General features: G+C 44.0%; 1 protein-coding gene across 2 annotated transcripts in view; it reads right to left on the bottom strand.

The window, feature by feature from the left end:
- The window catches only part of PTH2R (parathyroid hormone 2 receptor), a 2210872-nt gene extending 2185036 nt beyond the window's left edge, over nt 1–25836 (bottom strand). The window contains exon 1 of one of the 2 annotated variants that reach the window (XM_073645571.1): nt 25239–25836. In XM_073645571.1, coding sequence (XP_073501672.1) covers nt 25239–25310 — 72 coding nt within the window. In that variant the 5' untranslated portion in view covers nt 25311–25836. The remainder of the gene's footprint in view (nt 1–25238) is intronic. The other variant, XM_073645570.1, reaches the window with a different exon arrangement.
- Nucleotides 25837–27248: the final 1412 nt, after the last annotated feature.

The following is a 27248-nucleotide window of genomic DNA, read 5'->3' as shown; positions in this document are numbered from 1 at the left end:
TCAGGAAGTCCTCTAAAACTGCTTTCACTTGAAATGTGGACTTTTAGGCTCATGGAGGCGGAAGCTTTTCATAACCTCATACCGGCGGCGGCCGGGTGTCCATACTTGGTCCCCAGCCACCACTATTTCTCCCGGTATCGTCTCCGCCATCCACAAGCACGAATTCCACAACATTACCCGTGCCCTCCCCAGTGTACTTACTGGGAAGGACCGCCTAACCACAAACACGTGGACAGGTGAATGTGGCCAGGGACGGTACGGACCCAGTCCACAGCTTTTTTTGATGAGAGTTGTATTTAGCTCGATGAAAGGACTGGCATAGAGAGAAACTGTATCTACCCTGGGTGTCATTTCTCCCAGGAAGTCCTCTAATACAGCTTGTTGCAGAAGCAATGGCAGCCTGTCCAACATCAACTCGCACTTGTCGGTGGTGCTTTGACACACAAACATCTTTCTTTGCGCATTTAATTTCATGAATACAGAGTTGGACAATGGCCTGATCTGCAATTCAGTTGAAGAAATAACATGCATAAGCATGTCTGATCCACATTAAAAAAGCAGCCATAGAGTGTCCGGGAACCTTCCCCCACACTTTTCTTAGCCAGGGCTGATTCTCGGCAGGGTTGGACGGGCCCACCAGAGAACCGGAGACTCCTCCGGTGGGCCCTGGCTTCTCCTTCATGAGAGTTCATAGTGCCGAGGTGAGGCCATGATGATGATAGAGGCCACCATCTGCTTAGTTTGCTGTTACTTGGAATGCAAGCGCAAGTATGCACCCAACCACCCACCCACCCACAGGCCGCAACACTAAACTGACAGATTTCTGGGCAGCTGCTTGCACTTGAAATGTGGCCTTTTAGGCTCGTGGAGGTGGAAGCTTTTCACAACCTCATGCAGGCGGTGGCCGGGTGTCCATACTCGGTCCCCAGCCGCCACTGTTTCTCACCGGTGTTGTCTCCGCATTCCACAAGCACGGGTCCCACAACATTACCCATGCCCTCCCCAGTGCACTATCTGGGAAGGACCGCGTAACCACAAACACGTGGACAGGTGAATGTGGCCAGAGACTGTACGGAGCCAGTCCACGGCTTTTTTTGTTGAGTTGTATTTAGCTCGGTGAAAGGACAGGCATGGAGGGAAACCGTATCTAACCCAGCTGTCATTTCTCTGTCACCAGGTACTGCCCATTGTCACACATGACCATGCCTAGCTGTATGTTTAGTGGTGAGAGCCACAGATCAGGCTGCTGTGTTACAGTTTTCAACAACTCTGTAGCGCTGGGCGGTTTGTCAATTAAGCATTAAGCATGTTATCTTCAGCACAGCCTGTTGCTGCTTGGCCAAGGCAGTGCTGCAGTGCTGTCAGCTTGAGACTCATGTGGTCATTTCGGAGATGGACAAGGAGGTGCAGGAGCTGAACAATGTGATTACATTGAGGTTAAACTGATGACGCTGATTTTTATACTAAAAAAAAGATCCTATTGTTTTGTTTTTTTTACGTTATTTTTTAAGACAAATGCATTCACCGGAAAATAACATTTTAACATTTTACAACCTTAACTGGCAATGTGGTGTGTGACACATCATCAGACACATCCTGTTTTATTTATGATGGAGGGACTCTGAAAGTCATAAAGCCTATTTTTATAGGGCCATCAGACGGCCCTTACTATTCTTAAAAGGCCAGCAGTCGGCCCTCGCTATTGTTAGAGAGCCATTAGTCTGCTATGCTTTGTTGTTCCCATTATTAACAAGTGGATCTCCTATACTGTTATTGCGTATCCAGTGACTGCAAGGGCTGCCAAAAATTTGGATGCAACCCAATACCCCTTTGAAGAGACATAGAGGAGGGTCTCAGTAAAAAAATGTTCCCATTATAAAGGAGCGGGTCTCCTATAGTGGTAATGCCCATGCTGTGACTGCAAGGGCTGCCAAAATTTGAGAAAAACCCCACTAAGAATTTAAAGACACATAGAGCAGGGCCACAGTAACAACAAATTCCCATTAGAAAGGAGAGAGTCTGCTATACAGTTATAGGGTATGCAGTGAGTCCAACGGCTGACCAACTTTAGTAAAAAAAAACACTAAGAATTTAAAGATACATAGAGCAGGGCCACAGTAACACGTACGACATGTTCCCATTAGAAAGGAGAGTGTCTGCTATACAGTTATAGGGTATGCAGTGAGTCAAACGGCTGACCAATTTTAGGAAAAATCCCACTAAGAATTTAAAGACACACAGAGCAGGATCACAGTAACGACAAGTTCCCATTAGAAAGGAGAGAGTCTGCTATACAGTTATAGTGTATACAGTGAGTCCAATGGCTGACCAATTTTAGGAAAAACCCCACTAAGAATTTAAAGACACATTGAGCAGGGCCACAGTAATGACAAATTCCCATTAGAAAGGAGAGAGTCTCCCATAGTGTTGGCCTATGCAGTGAATGCAAGGGCTGCCAAATATTTGGAGGCACTTCAATGCCCCTTGGAAGAGACGTGGAGGAGGGCCTCATAAAAAAATGTTCCCATTAGAAAGGAGCGGGCCTCCTATATTTGTAGTGCCCATGTACAAGTGTATTGGCTGACAAACATTTACCCCTGGGGGGTATACATGAACATGCTGTATATAAAATTTTTTACGGGCATCATAAACACCCTTTAAAAAAATTATATGGGTGTTGCATCACAGACCACGGTCACCCTGGTGATATGGTGGTGGAGGATGAGAAGAAGGAAGAGGACAAGAGCAAATAGCCAAAATCAGGAAGCATATACCCATGTGTTGGTGTGAAAAGGTGTATGGGAATATACCTCCCAAAAAAAAGACACTGGATTTGAGTTTATGTTACGCTGCTTTCATTCGGTGGTGTTGAGAAGTCTGGCCCAATCCAGCCCTTGTTTATTTTTATAAGAGTCTGCCTGTCAGCATTTTCAGTTGACAGGCGGATGGGATTATCAGTTATAATTCCACCAGCGGCACTAAAAACCCGCTCTGATAAAACGCTGGCGGCAGGGCAGCCCAGGACCTCCACGGTGTAGAGAGCCAGTTCATTCCACATATCCAGCTTGGATATCCAATAATTATAAGGCACAGAGGAATCACGGAGGACGTTGGTACGGTCGGCAAGGTACTCCCTCAGCATCTTCCAAAACTTTACACTCCTTGTGAGAGCACCCCGCGCCTCAGGGCCTGTGTGATGGGAGGGTCTGAGAAAACTGTCCCAGAACTTTGACAGTGTTCCCCTGTCTCTGCTGGATTGAAGTTGTGTCTCCCTTGCCTGTACTCCTTGGTTATCCAACGAAGTGTGACCTCTGCCGCCAGAGTTTTCAGATGGGAATTTTTTTAATAGTTTAGCAACAAGGGCCTTCTGGTACAGCCCCATTTTTGTAGACCTGTCCGTCTCAGGAATAAGAGATATAAAGTTCTCCTTGTAGCATGGATCTAGAAGTGTCACCAACCAGTAATGACTGTCACCCAAAATTTTGAGAACGCGAGGGTCATGGGAAAGCCAGTGTAACATAAACTCAGCCAGACAACTAACAGGAAAGACTTCCGTGTCCTCACCAAGAGGATGACTGACCATGTTCTCCTCCTCCTTCTCCTCCTCCTCTCTGTCCTCTGACCATTCACGCTGAACAGACGGTATGACAGCTGTGCAGGTAGTACCGTCTATAGTGCATGAAACTAGCTTCTGTCCTTCCTCCTCCTCCTCCGGTTCCTCATTGTCACCCAATCAACATTAGGATGAGATGAGGCGTGGCTGTGTGTAATCACCCTGTATGGTTCCTTGCTCCATCTCATCGTGCTCCGCCTGCAATGCATCCTCTTTGATTGTGAGCAGAGAGCTTTTCAGAAGATAGAGAAGCGGGATGATGATGCAAATTATGGCGTCATCACCGCTCACCATCTTGGTGGAGTCCTCAAAGTTTTGGAGGATGGTACATATGTCTGACATCCATGTCCACTCCTGAGGTCTAATGTGTGGAGTCTGAACTGAATACTGACGGCTTTGTTGATTCTGGTACTTAACAACTGCCCTCTTCTGCTCACAAATCCTTCCGAACGTCTGCAGTGTAGAGTTCCAACGCGTGGGGACATCACACACCAGTCTGTGAGCCGGAAGCTGCAAATGCTGCTGAAACACTGCAAGGGCGGAGGAAGCTGTAGCTGACTTTCTAAAATGGGCACACAGGCAGCGTACTTTAACAAGCAGATCCAGCAGCTCCGGGTAGGATTTGAGAAACCGCTGAACCACGAGGTTAAGAACATGGGCCAGGCATAGTACGTGTGTGAGGTCACCTCGCATCAGAGCCACCACTAGGCTCCGGTCATTGTCACACATGACCATGCCTGGCTGTAGGTTCAGCGGTGTGAGCCACAGATCTGCCTGCTCTTTCAGAGTTGTCCACAACTCTTCAGGATTGTGCGGTTTGTCACCTAAGCATATTAGCTACAGCACAGCCTTTTGCCGCTTGGCCCAGGCAGTGCTGCAGTGCTTCCAGATTGTGACTGATGTGGTCATTTCGGAGATGAAGGCTGAAGAGGAGGAGAAGGCTGAGGAGGATGAGGTGCAGGAGCTGTAGACCATGGGGGCAACCCTGATTGACCTAGGGCCCGCAATCCTTGGCATCGGGAGGATGTGTTCTGTCCCAAGGTCCGACTGGGTCCCAGCTTCCACTATGTTAACGCAGTGTGCCGTCAGCGAGATGTACCATCCCTGCCCACAAGCACTTGTCCATGTGTACGTTTTTAGGTGGACTTTCCCAGTAAATGTGTTGTTGAGGGCACGGCTAATGTTTGGGACACGTGCTTGTGTAATGCGGGGACGGCACACCTGGAGAAATACTGGCGGCTGGGGACCGAGTACCGAGGGATGACCGCCGCCATTAGGTTGCGGAATGCTTCAGTGTCCACGAGCCTAATAGGCAACATTTTGAACGCAAGCAGTCGTGAATTGTGAGAATTTGGTAGTGTGGCCTGTGGGGCGATGGCTGCATAATTGCTTTTGCGTTCCAAGGACTGGGGTATGGACAACTGTACGCTGCGCTGGGGCAAGGACATGGACGTGCTTCCTGATGCTGCTACTTGAGTGTGTTCAATGACAGGTGTAGGGCAGGAGGCATCTTCTCATGCACCATGGACAGGGGATTGGCTTGCATGCACAAGTGCGGAAGAAGCAATGGTGCCACCAGCAGACACTGTTCCTGGACCCCAGGGTTCGGCCCACAAAGTTGGGTGCTTTGCTGCCATGTGCCTGATCATGCAGTTGGTGGTTAGGCTGGTCGTTTCGCCACCCCTGCTGATGCTGGCCTCGCAGGTGGTGCAAATGGCCTCTTTGGGGTTATCGCAAGAGTCTTTAAAAAACAACCAGACTCGGGAAGACCTAACAGTTGCACTGGCATCTTCCTTCGTGTTGGTCTTACAGGGAACAGTTGCCTGCCTTTTGTCTGCGGCCACCACACTGCTTCTTCCTGCCTGTTGGGGTGCTCTGCCTCCCTCCCCCTGTGTGCTGCTATCCTCGCTATGCATGTCCTCCTGCCAGGTTGGGTCAGTTAGTATATCATCCACCACCTTGTCTTCCACTTCCGCACCCTGGTCCTCCTCATGACATTCTGGCAATTGTGTCTCATCATCGTCCACCTCTTGTGACACTTTCCCACCGACGCCTTCATGTGACCGTGGCTGCTCAAATATTTGGGCATCGCTGCATGCGATCTCCTCTTGCCCCGCTTCAAGTGGGCAGGGCGAGAGGCCCAAATTTATAAATGGAAAAGTGAACAGCTCTTCAGAGTGTCCAAGTATGGGATCAGTTGTCTCTGCGTACTCGGCATGGTGGGAGGAAGGAGGACCAGGATGATGAATATGCGGTCCAGACTCACGGCTACTGAGACTTGGCCGTGTGGAAGACAGGGTGGTGATGGTTGTGGTGGCAAAGTGACTGGAAGCATTATCCGCTATCCAACCAACACCCTTTTGACACTGATCTGGGTTCAATAGTGGTGTGCTGAGGTCCCCTAGAAATTGGGACAGGAAGGTCAGGCGAGAAGATGTGGGTGTTTGTTGTGGCACAATTTCAGCTTACCCACGGCCTTGTCCTCGGCGTCTGCATGCACCATTACCATCACGTCCAGTTCCCCATTACTTGCCACGTACCTTGCCCATTTTAAATGGAGGACAATATCTTCCAAGCTCACTACAAATTACTTAGTTTGGAGGGAACTTATATGTGATCCGTGTGACAGAGAAAACAAGAGTTTCAAATAACTGGCCTGTAGGTAAGTAGTTTGAACAGCAAACCGCTGTGAATTACTTCACTGACACACTGAAAGAAATTTTTAATGGAGGCCAGAAATGGTAGTATTTTCTGACAACGTATATGTGATCCGTGTGATGGAGAAAACAGAGTTTTAAATACCTTGCCTGTAGGTAAGTAGTTTGAACAGCAAACTGCTGTGAATTGCTTCACTGGCACACTAAAGGAAATTTTTAATGGAGGCCAGAAATGGCAGTATTTTCTGACAACATATATGTGATCCGTGTGATGGAGAAAACAGACTTTTAGATACCTGGCCTGTAGGTAAGTAGTTTGAACAGCAAACTGCTGTGAATTGCTTCACTCACACACTGAAAGAAATTTTTAATGGAGGCCAGAAATGGCAGTATTTTCTAACAACGTATATGTGATCCATGTGACGGAGAAAACAGAGTTTTAAATACCTGGCCTGTAGGTAAGTAGTTTGAACAGCAAACTGCTGTGAATTACTACACTCACACACTGAAAGAAATTTTTAATGGAGGCCAGAAATGGCAGTATTTTCTGACAACGTATATGTGATCCGTGTGATGGAGAAAACAGAGTTTTAAATACCTGGCCTGTAGGTAAGTAGATTGAATAGCAAACTGCTGTGAATTGCTTCGCTGACACACTGAAAGAAATTTTTAATGCAAGCCAGAAATGGCAGAATTTTCTGACAACGCATATGTGATCCGTGTGACAGAGAAAACAGAGTTTTAAATACCTGGCCTGGAGGTAAGTAATTTGAACAGCAAACTGCTGTGAATTGCTTCACTGACACGCTGAAAGAAATTTTTAATGGAGGCCAGAAATGGTAGTATTTTCTGACAATGTATATGTGATCCGTGTGACGGAGAAACAGGGTTTTAAATACCTGGCCTGTAGGTAAGTAGTTTGAACAGCAAACTGCTGTAAATTGCTTCACTGACACACTGAAAGAAATTTTTAATAGAGGCCAGAAATGGCAGTATTTTCCTACAACGTATATGTGATCCGTGTGATGGAGAAAACAGAGTTTTAAATACCTGGCCTGTAGGTGAGTAGTTTGAGCAGCAAACTCTTGTGAATTGCCACACTGACACACTAAAGGAAATTTTTAATGGAGGCTAGAAATGGCAATATTTTCTGACAACGTATATGTCATCCATGTGACGGAGAAAACAGAGTTTTAAATACCTGGCCTGTAGGTGAGTAGTTTGAACAGGAAACTGGTGTGAATTGCTTCACTGACACACTGAAGGAAATTTTTAATGCAGGCCAGAAATGGCAGTATTTTCTGACAATGTATATGTGGTCAGTGTGATGGAGAAAACAGAGTTTTAAATACCTGGCCTGTAGGTAAGTAGTTTGAACAGCAAACTCTTGTGAATTGCCACACTGACACACTAAAGGAAATTTTTAATGGAGGCTAGAAATGGCAATATTTTCTGACAACGTGTATGTGATCCGTGTGATGGAGAAAACAGAGTTTTAAATACCTGGCCTGTAGGTAAGTAGTTTGAACAGGAAACTGGCGTGAATTGCTTCAGTGACACACTGAAAGAAATTTTTAATGGAGACCAGAAATGGCAGAATTTTCTGACAATGTATATGTTTTCCGTGTGACGGAAAAACAGAGTTTTAAATACCTGGCCTGTAGGTAAGTAGTTTGAACAGCAAACTGCTGTGAATTGCTTCACTGACACACTGAAAGAAATTTTTAATAGAGGCCAGAAATCATAGTATTTTCCTACAACGTATATGTGATCCGTGTGACGGAGAAAACAGAGTTTTAAATACCTGGCCTGTAGGTGAGTAGTTTGAGCAGCAAACTCTTGTGAATTGCCACACTGACACACTAAAGGAAATTTTTAATGGAGGCTACAAATGGCAATATTTTCTGACAACGTATATGTCATCCATGTGACGGAGAAAACAGAGTTTTAAATACCTTGCCTGTAGGTAAGTAGTTTGAACAGAAACTGGTGTGAATTGCTTCAGTGACACACTGAAAGAAATTTTTAATGGAGGCCAGAAATGGCAGAATTTTCTGACAATGTATATGTGATCCGTGTGACGGAGATAACAGAGTTTTAAATACCTGGCCTGTAGGTGAGTCGTTTGAACAGGAAACTGGTGTGAATTGCTTCACTGACACACTGAAGGAAATTTTTAATGGAGGCCAGAAATGGCAGTATTCTCTGAAAATGTATATGTGATCCGTGTGATGGAGAAAACAGAGTTTTAAATACCTGGCCTGTAGGTAAGTAGTTTGAACAGCAAACTCTTGTGAATTGCCACACTGACACACTAAAGGAAATTTTTAATGGAGGCTAGAAATGGCAATATTTTCTGACAACGTGTATGTGATCCGTGTGATGGAGAAAACAGAGTTTTAAATACCTGGCCTGTAGGTAAGTAGTTTAAACAGCAAACTGCTGTGAATTGCTTCACTGAAACACTAAAAGAAATTTTTAATGGAGGCCAGAAATGGCAGTATTTTCTGACCACGTATATGTGATCCATGTGACGGAGAAGGACGTGGATGTGTTTGATGATGGTGCTACTTGAGAGTGTGCAATGACAGGTGCAGGGCGAATGGCATCTTGGCATACGCCATGGACAGTGGATTGGCGTGCACGCACAGCAGCAGAAGAAGCAGTGGTGTCACCCGCAGACATTGTTGCTGGACCATGGGGTTCGGCCCACTTAGTCGGGTGCTTTGTTGACCTGTGCCTGATCATGCTGGCGGTGGTCAGGCTCGTAGTTTTGTTACCTCTGCTGATGTTGGCCAGGTGGTGCAAATGGCCTTTTTGGGGTTATCTGCAGAGTCTTTAAAAAATAACCAGACTCGGTAAGACCTAACAGTTGTACTGGCAACTTCCGTCATGTTGGCGTTACGAGGAACGCTTTGCTGCCTTTTGTCTGCGACCACCATACTGCTTCTTCCTGCCTGTTGTGGTGCTATGCCTCCCTCCCCCTGTGCTGCTGTCCTTGCCTTGTGTGTCCCCCTGCCAGGATTGATCAGTTACTATATCATCCACCACCTCGTCTTCCACTTCCACACCCTGGTCGCCCACCTGACTTTCTGGCAATTGTGTCTCATCATCATCATCCTCCTCTTGCGACAGTAATTGCACTTTACCACCGTTACCTTCGTGTGACCGTGGCTGCTCCAATATTTGGGCATCGCTACAAGTGTTCTCCTCTTGACTTGCTTGAAGCTGGCCGGGCGAGAAGCCTGAATCTATAAATGGAAAAGTGAACAGCTCTCCTGAGTGTCCAAGTGTGGGATCAGTTGTCTCCGGGCACTCGGCATGGTGGGAAGAAGGAAGATCAGGGTGAGCAATATACGGTCCAGACTCATGGCTACTGAGACTTGACTGTGTGGAAGGCAAGGTGGAGGTGGTGGTGGCCAAGTGACTGGAAGCATTATCTGCTATCCAACCAATAACCTTTTCACAATACTCTGTGTTCAAAAGTGGTGCTCTGTGGTCCCCTAGTAATTGGGACAGGAAGGTCGAGCGAGAAGATGTGGGTGTTTGTTGTGGCACAATTTCACCTTGCCCACGGCCACGTCCTCAGCCTCTGCATGCACCATCACTTTCCACTTCCCCCTCCCTTGCCACGCACCTTGCCCATTTTAAATGGAAGACAATATTTTCCAAGTTCACGAGAAATGGCTGATTTTGAAATGCAGTTATATGTGATATTTCTGACAGAGAACCACAGCTTTAAATTGTATGCCTGTAATTTAATATTATTCTACACGGAGACCTAGTGTGAATAGATTCACCGACACACTGCAACTGAATGAAAATGGAAGTAATGTATGATTTTAGAAGTCTTTTCGATGATATGTCTGACAGAGAGCCACGGCTTTAAATTGTAAGCCTGTAATTTACTAATATTATTCTACATGGAGACCTAGTGTGAATAGCGTCACCGACACACTGCAACGGAATGAAATCGAAGAAATGTATGATTTTTGAAGTCTTTTCGGTGATATGTCTGACAGAGAACCACGGCTTTAAATTGTAGGATTGTAATTTACTAATATTATTCTACACAGAGATCTAGTGTGGATAGCTTCAAAAAAGCTATTCACACTAGGAAAAGGAGGCCAATATTTTCCATGTCCAGTTCAAATTTCTGGATTTTTATCGCTGTAATATGGAACAGATCTTGCTTTATTCTGCAGTGAGCAGAAAGATGGTGTGCTCTGGATTGCGTTTTAAGCAAATAACCAGGATTAAGATAAAAAAAAAATTGCCCTGGCCCCTGATATCTGGGACTGTCTAGAAGTATCTGTAATTATTACAGCAGCAGCAGATAGGACATTCAATGGACCCTCTTATGCTGTATTATACACTACAGTCTGACACATACACTGCCTGCCTAGCTCTGATATTCAAATATATATCATATATATATATATATATATATATATATATATATATATATATATATATATATATATATATATATATATATATATATACACAGGGTGGTCCAAAAGTAGGTGGACAGAAAGTGTAATAGAATGGTCCTGTGCTGAGATAATCTTATCAATGTGCCCCTGCTGTGTACTGTGTAATGGCTGTGTCTGACCGTATGGGAACATGGTCTGATCATACCACAGCTCCTGGGCAGGGGAGGAAGGAAAAGGGTATACTGACATTATAGCAGGGGATCACAGCTGATTCTTTCTTTGAAGAAAAACATTGTTTAAAAACAGACAGGGAAATGTTTTACCTCACAAAAAGAATCAGCTGTGATCCCCCTGCTGTAATATCTGCATACTCTTTTGCTCGCCCCCCCCCCACCCCACCTAGGAGATGTGGTATGATCAGACCATGTCCCTGTACGGTCAGACACAGCCATTACACAGTACACAGCAGGAGCACATTCATAAGATTATCTCAGCATAGGAACATTCTATTACACTTTCTGTCCACCTACTTTTGGACCACCCTGTATATATATATATATGTTGTGGAATACCTAGACTAACAGGACGTTCAATGGACCCTCTTGAGCTGTATTATACACTGCAGTCTGCCACATACGCTGACTGCCTGCCTAGCACTGATTATATGCAGCTGGATTATTCCTCAGAAGGACTGTTGGTTCAGATGGATATAGATACAGAGCATTGTGAAAGTATTTGGCCCCCTTGAACTTTTCTACCTTTTGCCACATTTCTGGCTTCAAACATAAAGAAATACATTTCTATTTTTTTGGGAAGAATCAACAACAAGTGGGACACAATCGTGAAGTGGAATGAAATTTATTGGATATTTTAAACTTTTTAAAAAAAAATAAAAAATGAAAAGTGGGGCGTGCAATATTATTCGGCCCCTTTACTTTTAGTGCAGCAAACTCACTCCAGAAGTTCAGTGAGGATCTCTGAATGATCCAATGTTGACCAAAATGACTGGTAATGATAAATAGAATCCACCTGTGTGTAATCAAGTCTCCGTATAAATGCACCTGCTCTGTGAAAGTCTCAGGGTTCTGTTTCAAGTGCAGAGAGCATCATGAAGACCAAGGAACACACCAGGCAGGTCCGAGATACTGTTGTGGCGAAGTTTAAATCCGGATTTGGAAACAAAAAGATTTCCCAAGTTTTAAACATCTCAAGGAGCACTGTGTAAGCGATCATATTGAAATTGAAGCAGTATCAGACCACTGCAAATCTACCATGACCCGGCCGTCCCTCTAAACTTTCATCTCGAACAAGGAGAAGACTGATCAGAGATGCAGCCAAAAGGCCCATGATCACTCTGGATGAACTGCAGAGATCTACAGCTGAGGTGGGAGAGCCTGTCCATAGGACAATAATCAGTCGTACACTGCACAAATCTGGCCTTTATGGAAGAGTGATAAGAAGAAAGCCATTTCTAAAAGATATCCATAAAAAGTCTTGTTTGAAGTTTGCCACAAGCCACCTGGGAGAGACACCAAACATGTGGAATAAGGTGCTCTGGTCATATGAAGCCAAAATCAAACTTTTTGGCCATAATGCAAAATGATATGTTTGGCGTAAAAGAGAACACAGTTCATCACCCTCAAAACACCATCACCACTGTCAAACATGGTGGTGGCAGCATCATGGTTTGGGCCTGCTTTTATTCAGCAGGGACAGGGAAAATGGTTAAAATTGATCGGAAGATGGACGGAGCCAAATACAGGACCATTCTAGAAGAAAACCTGTTGGAGTCTGCAAAAGACCTGAGACTGGGATGGAGATTTATCTTCCAACAAGACAATGATTCCAAACATAAAGTAAAATCTACAATGGAATGGTTCAAAAATAAACGTATCCAGGTGTTAGAATGGCCAAGTCAAAGTCCAGACCGGAATCTGTGGAAAGAGCTGGAAACTGCTGTTCACAAACACCCTCCATCCAACCTCAATGAGCTCGAGCTTTTCTGCAAGGAAGAATGGGCAAGAATTTCATTTCGATGTGCAAAACTGATAGAGACATACCCCAAGCGACTTGCAGCTGTAATTGCAGCTAAACGTGGTGCTACAAAGTATTAACTCAAGGGGGCTGAGTAATATTGCACGCCCCACTTTTCAGTTTTTAATTTGTTAAAAAAGTTTAAAATATCCAATAAATTTCGTTCCACTTCACGATTGTGTTCCACTTGTTGTTGATTCTTCCCAAAAAAATTAGAATTTTATATCTTTATGTTTTAAACCAGAAATGTGGCAAAAGGTAGAAAAGTTAAAGGGGGCCAAACACTTTCACAATACACTGTATATGTTGAGGAATACCTATACTAACTATGAACAAGCAAATCTGTCCCTGATGCAGCAGCACCTCTCCCTACTCTGCTTGATTCCGGGGTAGACTGTGATGAGCATGGTGGCGCCAAGTTTTATATACACCTGATGACGCTGTGCGGCCAGCCAATCGCTGTAATGCCACAACCAACATGGCTACGGCATTACATTACATTGGGCGTGGCAGGCAATCCCTGCATGTTCATTGGCTCTCTAAAGAGCAACAAACATGCAGGGAGGGGAAACGAGTTCCTGCCCGAGCAACCAGGAAATACTCGCCGAGCACCGAGCTTGTCAAGCACAGTAATGCTTGGGCGAGTACCGAGTAGTGGCGATCGCGTTCGCTCATCACTAGTTAGCATAGATAATTAGATACATTGATTACTTCAAACAGCATTAAGGCAAGGTATAACTAAAGTACATGTGAAATAAACTATTGAATATGCAATGGCCCCAACGCGCATTTTGCGTCTAGTTTCTTCCTGGGGGGGTTAAGTGTTTTTGTAAATACCTTCCATTATCATTTGTGCCTGTGAGCGACGCTATTGCTGACCCTCACTGGGCATCTTGTGACCCCGGCTGCAGCCTCCTCTGACATCTGCTGATGTCACATCAAGTTCTGGGAACCCAGAAGCGTGACCCATTGACACGCATCCCCCTGATTGACTGGGAGGAGTTTCACCACACGTCACAGCCCAGTATCCAGCGCGCGTTTGCATCCAATGAATGCAGAGGAGAGGGAAAGCGCACTGGATACTGGCTCGTGATGTGCGGTGAAACTTCACCCACAGCCCAGTCAATCATGGGGGTGCGTGTCACTGGTTCATACCTCTTGGTTCATGGAACTTGATTGACATGACATCAGCGGATATCAGAGGAGGCTCCAGCCGGGGTCATGTGATGCCCAGTGAGTGGTCAGAGATAGCGTCACTCACAGAAAAAAATGACAATGGAATGTATTTACAAAAACTCTTCTTTCCACTGTTTAAATCGATGAGGGCATTATTTATTGTAGTTGACAACCTCTTTAATGTCTGGTCATTTCTGTCATAATTTACGCCACTTTCTTTGCTATTGTCTACAGCTGTGTTATCTAATGTTGTACTGGTTAGCTTTACTTAGTCTGGAATTGACTTCTTTCTTTGATCTTGCATTGTGAATTGATACCACATCTGTATTCTGTACATGAGATGTGCCACATTTTACACATTAATATAGAGTGAATGAATAATCTAAGTTTATAAATTGTTTTTTGTGTTTATTTTTCAGTTCAGCTTTTATTACAGTATTGAATGTCAGTTTTATTGATTTTAGCCTTCTAGTTGCAATTATGCTACTGTCAATCATCCAGAAACATTTAATCACATATCTGCACAGATACAATACATTTACAGTCTTGGGTTATATAAATATTGCTCAAAGTGCTTTGAATGTTTCATATACAAAGGTATCCTTTATTGGAAGCTAAATTCAGGAGATGTTCTGGGAGTATCAGAGTAATTAAAACCAAAGACTATGTACAACATGGGTCATGGTCAAAGACAATTCTTAATATCCATGAACAATTTCTGCTGAATAATCATATGATTTACTGCAATCATATTCCATTAATTATCATGAACACTTGAACATTAAAAAAAGTTCAACGTACTGTACCAAATGTAAGATTTTATTGGCATGCAGTTCTTAATTCCTCCTGGAGCTGAGAGGACGTGTTGCAAAATCGACTCAAACTAAGCTACTTCCCCCCGTGTCTGTCTCAACCTTGCTGTCTTTAATATTAGTGGGGACTGACTAACACTCATCCCCCCTGTTCCCTAGCCAGACCCTAGTTCTAGGGAGAGACAGGGTATTAGGTTTTCTGCTCGGCGATTGGTGAGCAACCTAATATAGAGAAGGTAGGGAAGGACAGGGTGATATCAGATCAGCCTAGGAGGTCTCCACCCCTTCTGACCTTAGTGTCTCAGCTCCCTACTCCTCATCCCTTCGTGTATCACTTTGTCTTTCCTACACTGTGCGTGACATAAGGACCCGGGATGGAAGAACATAGGGGTTCGGGACAGAGGAATACAGGGTCCTAGGATGGAATAACATAGGAGCCCAGGAAGGGGTAACATAGCCTAGGATGGGGAGACATTATTAAATAAAGGGGCCCAGGATCTGGGGCATCATTAAATAAAGGGATGCCAGGATGGGTGACATAATTACTGTATGGGGGCCAGGATGAGAAATATATATAGTTAAAGAAGACAAGGTGTGCAGAAAAGTCCAATTTATGCACGCCTAGGTGTCTCAGTTCTGAATCGCTAACGAGGTCGTTGATAAGGTGTCAAATACAGTGATGCACACTGCCCAGCGGGAGTGCAACGACCCAGGAATGGTCGAGGAAGCTTTGTAACGATCAGCGATCTCACAGCAGGGGCCTGATCGTTGCTACCTGTCAGACGTGACCTATCAATGATCTCGCTAGCGATCTCTTTATGTGTGACGGGTCCTTCAGCCTCTGGAGACCACTTAGCCATGGCCGACTTTGTCATTTAAGGAGGTCTGTGAAAGGGGCGGCTATAATGGGAAGTTAGGGATGAACCGGCGGTAGTAGCCCACGATGCCCAGAAATGCTCTGACCTGCTTTCTTGAGAGAGGTTGTGGCCAACCCTGGATCACTTCAATTTAATTTATTCGGGGCTTTATCACGCCTCTGCCTACAACATAGACTAATTATTTGGCCTCCTGCATGCCCATGGCACATTTCTTTGGGTTGATGAAAAACCCCGCCTTCCATAAAGCATCAAAAATCACCTGGACTTTGCTGCCCCAATCCTGCCTCTAGATCACGATATCATCCAGTTAGGCCGCTGAATGCTTCCTGTGGGGAGCTAGGATCCGGTCCATCGCTCTCTGGAAGGTAGCTGGTGCTCCTTGCAGCCCAAATGGCATCCTGGTGTATTGGAAACACCACTCATCTGGCGTTGAAAAGGCAGTTTTCTCCTTGGCCTCTTGGGACATAGGAATCTGCCAATACCCTTTTATGATGTCAAGGGTGATAATGTACCTGGCCAGCCCTAGCCTTTCAATTAGTTCATCTACCCTGGGCATTGGGTGCGAATAAAACTTAGAAACCTCATTCAGTTTCCTATAGTCATTGCTGAACTGCCATTCTCCATCTGGTTTCGGCACTAAGAAAATGGGACTGGACCAGCCACTCTTGGACTCTTCATTGACCCCCAGATTCAGCATGCGCTTCACCTCCTTCAAAATTACGAATCGTATATGGCTTCATATTCACTCGGACATGAGGCTCCGTAAGCACCTCATGCTCCATGATCTGAGAACAGCCTGGTAGATCCGAGAACAGGTCCCTGTTCCACTGCAGCAACTCTTGGCATTGTTGCTTCTGGGCACGTGACAGCGACTCGGCCACCTTGACTTCCTCCATGTCGGTTTCAGTCTTCTCTACCAAACATGGAGCTTTCACAGGCTCCCTGTGTCGCCATGGCTTAATGAGGTTGACGTGGTACACCTGGTAGGGCTTCCTTCTCCCTGGTTAGTGGATCTTATAGTTGACATCGCCAACCTTTTCAGCGACTTCATAGGGGCCCTGCCACTTGGCCAGGAATTTGCTCTCCAGCGTAGGTACCAGCACTAGTACCCAATCCCCAGGGTTGAAGTGTCTCACCCTTGCTGATCTATTGTACACCCTCGACTGTGCCTCTTGTGCTTTGAGGAGGTGTTCTTTAACAATAGGCATCACCTCTGCAATCCTCTCTTGCATCTGGACCACTAATGGAGAACAGAAGGATAAGGCAATAGACAATCACAGTCCAGGCCGTCTTTCTCTACGACCTTCTTTAACAAGGCCTTCAAGGTTTTATTAAACCTCTCCACTAAGCCGTCTGTCTGGGGGTGGTAGACTGAGGTCCTGATTTGAGTGATTTGCAGGGTTTTGCACAACTCCTTCAACACCCTTGACATAAATGGGATCCCTTGGTCCGATGGGATGTCCTTAGGCAACCTCATTCTAAATAAAATGTAGACCAACTCCTGGGCTATACATTTGGTAGAGGAGTTACGTTGTGGCACGACCTTCAGATACTGTGTAGCATAGTCCAGTACCACCAGGATATACTGATGTCCTCTGGCGAATTTAGCCAGGGGTCCCACTAGATCCATGGCTATGCGATCAAATGGCATCTTAATGATTGGCAACGGCACTACGGCAAGGGGCTACGGAAGTGGGCCACCGGAAGGTCAGCTGGCAAGGGGGACATGACCTACAAAAATTTACATTTTCTCGGTGACAACCGGGCCAGTAGAACCTTTGAGGATCCTTTCCTGGGTTTTCTCTACCCCCAGATGACCACCCAACACATGTTTATGGACCATATCTAACATCCTGTATGGCCCTGGCACCAGTAACTGCTCTATTACCTCCCCTCGACCTTGGTGACCCCATATAGTAACTCCCCATTTATGGCAAAGTACAGATATCAGGTGTCAGCCCCCAGTTCTTGAGCAACACCATTATCAAAGGTCCCTTTTAGAGTCAAGTCTTTGACGTGGGTGGTTCCAAAGTTTCTCCCGGAAATTTCCAGCTCAGGGTTGTTGGCCTCCAGGGATGCTGCCTCATCCTCATCCCCAACAAGAACACAAAAAGGAAACCCGTCAGCGGCGGCCAGTGATGAAGTTTCTTTAGGAGAGACCTAGTTGTTGTCCGGACAACCTGGCTTCCTCCCTTTCTCCCACAAGTCCCAAAACAAGGCAAAGTCCCGCCCTATTATAACAGGGGGCAACAGGTTCTTGACTACGCCCACCTCATGGGACTCGGCGCCACAGTTTGTGTCTAAGACCACTTGGTCCACAGGGTTGTCCTTAACGTCCCCATGGATACAACAGATGCCAACCTTTTTCCCCAGAACCAGCCAATTAGGAACTGTGGCCCTCACTAGGGTTACCAAACTCCCCAAGTCTGACAGAGCAGTCACTTGCACTCTATTCACTGATATGAAACATGCCTGCGGTCCCTCGTCTGGTTTAGGGACAGCACTGCAGGCAGGATATGCAAAGTATGAGCAGCGCCATCCTGTGCTGCAGTCCATTGGCTCGATGGTCATGGGGTGATGGGCGACTATGTGACCTGGGGTGTCACATCTCCAACATACTATGCTATCGGACGAAACCTTTGGCAGCAACCCAGACCCCTCCTGGGCTCTAGGACGCTCCCCAGATGTTGCTCTAGTTCCCCTCTTTTGTGTGTCCGCCCCCTTTTGGGAACCCCACTATGGAGACGCTATGACCGCTGGCTTCCCCAAAGAACTTTTTACCGCCTGGTACCTTTCCACCAACCCCACCAGGTCATCGGCATTATGGGGATCTCACTGGGCCACCCAGGCCTCCACCGAACTCGGCAGGGAATGCATGAACCTGTCCATTTCAACTTTCTCCACCATCTGTGTTGGGGATGAAGATTCAGGTTGCAATCACTTTTGGACCAGGTGTAGGAGGTCAAACATTTGGGACTAGGGAGGTTTGCGACTACAATAGGCCCAGTGGTGCACCCGTTGCGCCCTGACAGTCAGAGACACTCCTAAGTGCACAAAGATCTCCATTTTAAATTTGGCATACTCTTTTGCATCCTGAAAGACCAAGTCATAATAGCCTTTCTGCGAATCGCCTGTTAAATATGGCTCCAAAACCTCCATCTTCTGCTCCGGAGGCAATTTCTCCCGCTCTGCCACCCTCTCAAACACCGTCAGGAATGCCTTGACGTCATCACTTTGTAATGCTCTTCTTACTGTTTTCCTCACATGAGAGTCATCACCTGGAGTTGGGGGTGGGGTGGGTGCCCTGCCATGGATCAACTCGGCTAGCAGTTCTATCTGCTGCTTGTGCTGCTGTTGCATCCTCTGCTGTTTCCACTGCTGCTGCTGTTGATGTTGCTGCTGCCACTGCTGCTGCTGTTGATGCTGCTGGAGGTTGGCCTGCACCAGTTGCTTTATCAGCTCCTCCATGCTGCAGGACGTCCCTTCATGGCTGGCGGCCTTCACCCAGGACATAAACAGTTTCCTGTAGCAGTCACACTGCCCCTTGGGATTTGTGCCCATGCTTCTAGCACCAATTGTAGAGTTTGGTACTCACTCAGCTGCTTGAGGTAGGCAGAGGATACAGTTTGTTTAAAAATGTCAACGACAGGTTTATTCTGACGTCATAAACCGCACTTGAAAAGTAAACAAAACACAGCCTTGTCCAGCACCAAGTAACAGGACAGCAAAACCAACAGTCCATGCAGTACCGCTCACAGTCAGTGTCCTTCAGTACAAACACGCTGGAGGTCTCCACGCCTCCAGCCATAGAACCTGAATGAGACACTAGGTCTCCATTTTATATACATGCACTGGGGTGGGGATATGTGAGTAGCCAATCTCTCTCATCTCTTATTGCTCATAAACACCAGCCCTGATATACCCTATTAACCCTCTCGGCACTATGTGTGCTGGAGCATGCTTACCGAGTTTACATCACCGAAGCTACTAACCTCTGTGACACAGACAGGTGCATCTCACTAAATTAGAATATCATCAAAAAGTTAGTTTATTTCCGTTCTTCAATCCAAAAAGTGAATTATATAGAGTCATTACAAACAGAGTGATCTATTTCAAGTGTTTATTTCTGTTAATGTTGATGATTATGGCTTACAGCCAGTGAAAACACAAAATTCATTATCTCAGTAAATTAAAATAATTAACAAAAAAACACCTGCAAAGACTTCCTAAGCGTTTAAAAACGTCCCTTAGTCTGTTTCAGTAGGATCCACAATCATGGGGAAGACTGCTGACTTGACAGATGTCCAGAAGGCAGTCATTGACACACTCCACAAGGCCCCTGAGTTCCAATTTTCATTTGGAAATCAAGGTCCCAGAGTCTGGAAGAAAAGTGGAGAGGCATACAATCCAAGCTGCTTGAGGTCTAGTGTGAAGTTTCCACAATCAGGGATGGTTTGGGGAGCCATGTCATCTGCTGGTGTAGGTCCTCTGTGTTTTATCAAGACCAAAGTCGGCACAGCCGTCTACCAGGAAATTTTACAGCACTTCATGCTTCCCTCTGCTGACAAGCTTTTTGGAGATGGAAATTTCATTCTCCTGCAGGACTTGGCACCTGTCCACACTGCAAAAAGTACCAATACCTAGTTTAAAAACAACAGTATCACTGTGCTTGATTGGCCAGCAAACTCACCTGACCTTAACCCCATAGAGAGTCTGTGGGGTATTGTCAAGAGGAAGATGAGAGACAGCAAACCCAACAATGCAGACTAAATGAAGGCTGCTATCAAAGCAACCTGGGCTTCCATAACACCTCAGCAGTGCCACAGGCTGATCGCCCCTATGCAACGCTGCAATGATGCAGTAATTGATGCAAAAGGAGCCCCGACCAAGTTTTGAATGCATTTACTGAACATACATTTCAGTAGGCCAACATTTCGGATTTTAAAAACATTTTTCAAGTATTCTAATTTACTGAGATAATGACTTTTGTGTTTTCATTGGCTGTAAGCCATAATAATCAACATTAACAGAAATAAACACTTAAAATAGATCACTCTGTTTGTAATGACTCTATATAATATATGAGTTTCATTTTTTGTATTGAAGAACTGAAATAAATGAACTTTTTGATGATATTCTAATTTAGTGAGATGCACCTGTATCTCCCCTCAAGGACCTGTCCAGCGGCCATCTTACACTGTAGATTGACAATATATACAGAGCTCCTGTAAATACTCACTGGTGATCACTGTATTACCTGTACAATAAAAATAATCTTTATTTTTATATAGTGCTAACATATTCCACAGCGCTGTACATACCCAATCATCGCTGTCCCCACATCGCTGTAACCATTGCTGTCCCCACAATGTAAATTCCCTATCAGTATGTCTCTGGAGTGTGGGAGGGAACCGGAGAACCTGGAGGTAACCCATACAAACACAGGGAGAGCATACAAACTCCTTGCAGATGTTGTCCTTGGGGGGATTTGAATCCAGGACCCCAGTGCTGCAAGGGTGCAGTGCTAACCACTGAGCCACCGTGCTGCCCTATGCCACTATATACAGAACTTCTGTGCATAATGTCACCGGTGACCACTGTATTACCTGTACACTGACACTATATACAGAGCTCTAGTATATAATGTCACTGGTGATCCCTGTATTACCTGTACACCATACACTATATACAGAGCTCGTTTGTATAATGTCACTGGTGGGCACTGTATTACCTGTACACTGACATTATATACAGAGCTTCTGTGTATAATGTCACTGGTGATTCCCATACTACCTGTAACTAACACTACATACAGAACTCATGTGTATAATATCACTGGTGATCACTGGATTACCTGTACACTTACACTATATACAGAGCTCATGTGTATAATGTCACTGGTGATCCCTGCATTACCTGTGCATTATACACTTTATACAGTTCTCCTGTGTATAATGTCACCAGTAATCACTGTGTTACTTGAATACTATATACACAGGATCTCTGTATATGCATCAGTGTACAGGTAATACAGTAATCTCCAGTGACAGAATACAGGAGCTCTGTACATAGTGTAATGTCACTGGTGATCACTGCATTACCTGAACACTATATACAAAGCTCCTGTGTATGTCACCAGTGGTAATATTAGTGTCATTAGTATTGTGGTTATTATTCATGATCAGTATTGTAGTATTTGGTCAATATGTGGTGGCAAAATGTGTTATGGTCATAGTGTGGCAGTAATTGTACATTTTATTTGGTATTATTTGGTCATTATATGTTTATTATACGCTGCCTGGTCATGGCATGACAGTATTTCTCTCTTGCATGTGGTAATATTGATCTTGATATAGTGGATTGTGTTTTGAATGGAGGTCACTTGTTCTCTCTGCTATCAATAAGGGGAAGATTACTTCCAATAGACATGAAATCCTTGGATGTTTAACCCCTCCCTGTTCTGTGACCATTAAACAGTAGCAAATATGCACTTACGGAGTTTCTCCAGTGGGAACAAGTAATCACCTATCCTAAGGCCACATTCACATGTTCAATATTTGGTCAGTATTTGACATCAGCATTTGTAAGCCAAAACCAGGAGTGGGTGAAAAATGCAGAAGTGGTGACGTGTTTCTATTATAATTTTCCTCTGATTTTAGCTTACAAATACTGATGTAAAATACTGATCACATACCAAACTTGTGAACATGGCCTAAGGATAAATGATAAGTTATTGATTAGTGAGTTTAACTGCTGGGACCCGCACCACTTGGCAGAATGTGTTACCTTTATCTCCATTAGTATGGAGCAGCATGTACGACTCGACCACTGATCTATTCATTCCCTAAGTGGCTGCAAGTACTGCACTTGGCTTTTACTGGAAGCTCCAAAGAGTATGAAAGGAGCTGTTGTCAAACATCCGACTTGCTGCTCCATTTTAAAATGGGGATAAAAGTTCCCCATTCTTCCGATCAGTGTGGTTTCCAATGATCAGATTCCACTGATCAATAAGTTATTGCCTACCTATAAGTTATGGTGTGCGCACAGTAGATGTGCTAGAGCCTACAGTTGACACTGCACTATAACAGGGATAACGGTTTACAGATATTTGCATATAGCTGTAGGGTGAGCCCCTGCAGTCAATTCCTCCTGTGAGCCCAAGACACCCCAGTCAGACCAGGTTGACATAGCCAACTTTTCTGTCAACATTTTAGCCTTTAATCCTCGTGAGTTAGAACCAAAAGTTCTTTATTTTATAGGAAATTTAATTTCCAGCTTTGAATATAACAGAAAAAAGAAAAAAATCCCTGGGTCCTTGACCCATGCCTAGTAATCTAGCCCACATAACTTATATTGATATTATAATTTCAGGTATAAATCAACACCACATTCTGAGGCAGAGTTCTACATTGCTTCTATAGTATAAACACAGGTGCCACAAATGCATCATCTGTGAGTAAGGGTTCAATCACGTCAGCAATTTTTCTTGTATGCTAAAAAACATTCTGAGTTTTATCAGTGTATTTGAGTAGTGTCATCAGACTTTGGTCAGTGTCAGTTTTTACCATCAGTTTGGTCAGAGTTTCATCAGTTGTTTTCACATAAGAAAGGTGGCTGTTTCTGAAGCTTCTATCAAACAGTCCGAGAAAAACACACAGGACACACATGGCATCCGAGTGCCGACTGATTTTTTTCTCTGATTCACAGACTTCCATGGGCGAGTTTTTTCCAATCAATGTCAGACAAATCTTCGCGCTAGTCCTACACAGATAGGACTCGCACAAGAAAAACTGATGTCTGAATGATTCCTTAAGATGAGAAGTAGCAAACCTTACTTTCACTGCAAGAAGAAGCATTAGGTAAGCTCTAGGGGTCATTCCATCAGTATAGACGACATTCAATCAGCTTTTTGCCTCTCGCTGAAGAACTATTTTAATTAACCGTTTATAGAAAAAACATTTCCCTGCAGATGTTATAAAACAAATACTGTACCTGAAAATTTAGAATCATCACACACTTTTCTTTCCATGCCTTTGATAAGTTGACATAACTATAAAAAGTTGCCCATGGATTGTTTTTTCACAGGATTAAATAAGCTTTATTTTGCCAAATGTTACTGCACACTAAGTTCTAATGGCAGCATGAGTAATTTATATTAGAGTTACATGTTGTAAAATGCATTGTTATAGTTCCAGTGTTACACAGAGTTCATTTACCAGCTAAGGCTCTGTTCACACTTCCATTTTGACTTTATGTTTGTCTATTCTGTTTAGAGGAACAATTTTAGTAATGTCAGAAACAGTTCCATTGTACAAGTAGTGCAGATGGAAGCATAGGACCCCATTGATTATAATGGGGACGTTCTTGGGTCCATTTTGCATCAACACTTAAAGCGAAAAAAAAAGTTATGCATGCTGCTCTTTTTCTTCTGTTCTATAAACATCCACAAAATGGAAATCAGACTGAACTCATAATTAACAATGGGGACCCTTTGATTTCTTTTGAAACAGTTATGTGCTGATTCTATTTTTGATATTTTTTTGGTCATCTATTCCTCATACTGAAAGAGACAAATGGAATGGCAAAATAGAAGTGTGAACATAGCCTAAATAACAGTGTACCACTAAGGCTATGTACCCACGATGCAGAATTGAAGCAGAAAATTTCTGCAGCGTTTCTGCATGTTCTTGGCATTAAAAACGCTTGCGGATTTTACATGCGTTTTTGACACGTTTTTACATGTGGATTTGATTTGCGTTTTTCAAATGCATTGGGAACTCAACTCCGCATGCAGAAACGCACAAATAATGGACATGCTGCGGATTTTTCAGCAAGGAAAATCCTCTGCGGAAAATACCGCAGCATGGGCACAGAACATTCAGATTTTCATTGGGGATTATGGGGCACGAATTACCAAGCGTTTTGCAAGCATTTACGCTGTGGAAATTCCGCAGCAAAAACGCTTGAAAAATGCATAGTTGGAACGCAGCCTAAAAGTAATTTAGAACTGTAAACCTAAAAAAAAAATCTATAAAATGATGAAAAGTTATTGTTTTAGAGACTAAAAAAATCACAGTAAAAGCTGATTTATGAAAAACCTGCAGTACAGTAGATCTGAAAAGTATTCCATTCACAGCAAATTGGCTCCCTCTAGAGCATTTCACAAGAAATGCGCTGTAGGTTTGTCAATGAAATGGACATTTTACTCCTGTCACTTATTCACACGATGCTTATTCATAAATAGATGAAAGTATACCGGTAGTAAATATTTACTGAGAGTTTAATGTACTTAATAGTATTATAGTTCAGTCAGTAAATGTAGGAATCATTTTCAGCAATTGAATGTCTATTGAAAATAAACTAAATTATCATTTAAAAATTGGAAAAGAAAATATGATGTGTGCATCTATCTATCTATCTATCTATCTATCTATCTATCTATCTATATCATCACATGTCAGGTGAGTTGTATGGTGTTAAAAAGTCAATAAATATATTGCAGGTCTTATTCTTATTCCAGAAATGAACAGTAGTGACCAAAAATGATTCATTATGGTTATGCACACTACACACATGGGTTCAATAAATACCACTGTTGCTATTAATAATTTTGTAAATATAAAATATCTTACCTGAGCCTTTACAATGAATTCTTTTAAAACAACCACCATCCCCAATATTATGTAGCTCCAATACCTAGCCATCTGCTGGATTTAAAGACAGACCTCAGATTTCTCACAAATAATCACAAAATGAAAAGCGCGTTAACATTCCATACTTGTGAAATGTCACAATCTCTTTGTAGACCCATCAAGTCCAATGTAGCCTTCCGAATCAGAATCCTTAAGAAGAGATTGCCTCCCAACTTTATCTGGTATGGATGAGACCATGTAGGAGTTGAGTTCTGGTGCCCTCCTCTTTGCTGATAGCAATGCCTCTCATTTCTTCCCTGGGTATGTTTCAGCTCAGTTATAATGGGCAAAGCATCTGCATACAGCAGCACAATCAGCAAAGCTGCTGAACAGAGAAAGCTTTTGTAGCTCAGCTATTTCTTTGCCGGCAGCTTAACAAATACCACAGAAGTTCAGCTACAGATCTTTCCCACACAAGCCGAGAGCTGCCTCTGCAGTAGAATCTCCGCTGTAACACAGTGCCTGACAACCTGCATGATGCTCTATATTATCCATGCTCTGATGACCGTACAGCCGTCATCTCATGTCCTCATTATCCTATGAATTCCTCAGAGCTACAGTAGTTGTGAATCAATATCACAAGTGTGCCAGTTGCCAGTCTAAGATCTAATGAATTAATTAACCCTATTTTGATTTTGCTTTTATTCAGAGTTTAAAAGAATACATAGATTAATTTATGGATTTAAAGTACCATCATCAGTGATGAGCGAGCACTAAAATGCTGGGGTGCTCGTTCGAGTCGAGCAAATCGTAATGCTTGGGTGCACGACCTAAGCAACGAGCCCAATGTAAGTCAATGGGAAACTCGGGTATTCTTACGGTGGTCCCCCCCCCCCCCCCGGAGGTCTGGAGTGGGGCTAAAAATTGGCTAAATCGATGAAAACAGTGCTCAAATTATATGGAAACAGTATGGGGAAGACTCTGACACAGCAGGTCACTTCTGTGTCAGAGTATTACGCCACTTTTACGTACTGACAATAAAACATAGAAAAACTAAACCAAAATAGATTTTCCTGGAAAAAAATGTTAAGAAACATTCTTTCCAGTGTAAGGACTTGTATATAAGGCAAAAGAAATAACCAAAAATGCACCTTGGGATATGTTGACATGTAGCGTTTTTGATGCTTTTTTGCACTTTTGCATTGCTTTCAAAGGTGAAAAATATATTCACCAGTAAATGTAATTTTAACATTTTACTACCTTATCTGGCCATGTGGTGTGTGAGATATGATAAGACACATCCATACAGGGCTGAAATGACATGGGAACAGCATGGGGTAGACCCCAGGAAGCAACTCTGACTCCCAGGTCACTGCCTAAAACCGTGGTCATCAGACGTGATCCTATATTACTGCGGTAATAATACAGACATTTTTGGCAACGTGACAAATATTAAACTCCATTTAAAATGGGCAAGGCACGTGGCAAGGAACGGGGAAATTGATGTAATGGGGATGGTGATGGTGCATGCAGAGGCCGTGGTCAAGATGAAACTGTGCCTGCTGAGGGACCACATCAAGCACCCATTTCATGTAGAACTACCTTCCTCTTCCAATTTCTAGGGGTCCTCAGAACACCACTATTGAAGCCAGAGCAGTGTGAAAAGGTTGTTGGTTGGATAGCTGATAAAGTTTCCAGTCAGTTTTTCATAACCACCCTTTGTTTCACATGGTCCAGTCTCAGTAGATGTGAATCTGGGTCACATTATTATTATTACTTTATCGACATTTATTCCATGGCACTTTAGATGTGAAAAATGGGTGTACATCGCAAAAACAATTACAATAATCTTGAGCAAAAATGTGACAGCGACTGGTACAGGAGAGGAGAGGACCCTGCCCGCGCCTTTCACAAGTGCGGGTGCCAGAAAATTTCCCGTGCCATCCCTAGTGTACTTACTGGGAAGGACCGCCTAACCACAAAACACGTGGACAGGTGAATGTGGCCAGG

The sequence above is a fragment of the Phyllobates terribilis genome, unplaced genomic scaffold (genome assembly GCF_046119375.1).
Source record: "Phyllobates terribilis strain yellow unplaced genomic scaffold, ASM4611937v1 Scaffold_9__5_contigs__length_417890890, whole genome shotgun sequence".
NCBI lineage: Eukaryota > Metazoa > Chordata > Amphibia > Anura > Dendrobatidae > Phyllobates > Phyllobates terribilis.
Note: the sequence above shows the minus strand (reverse complement) of the source record. Positions and strands in the feature narration are given on the sequence as shown.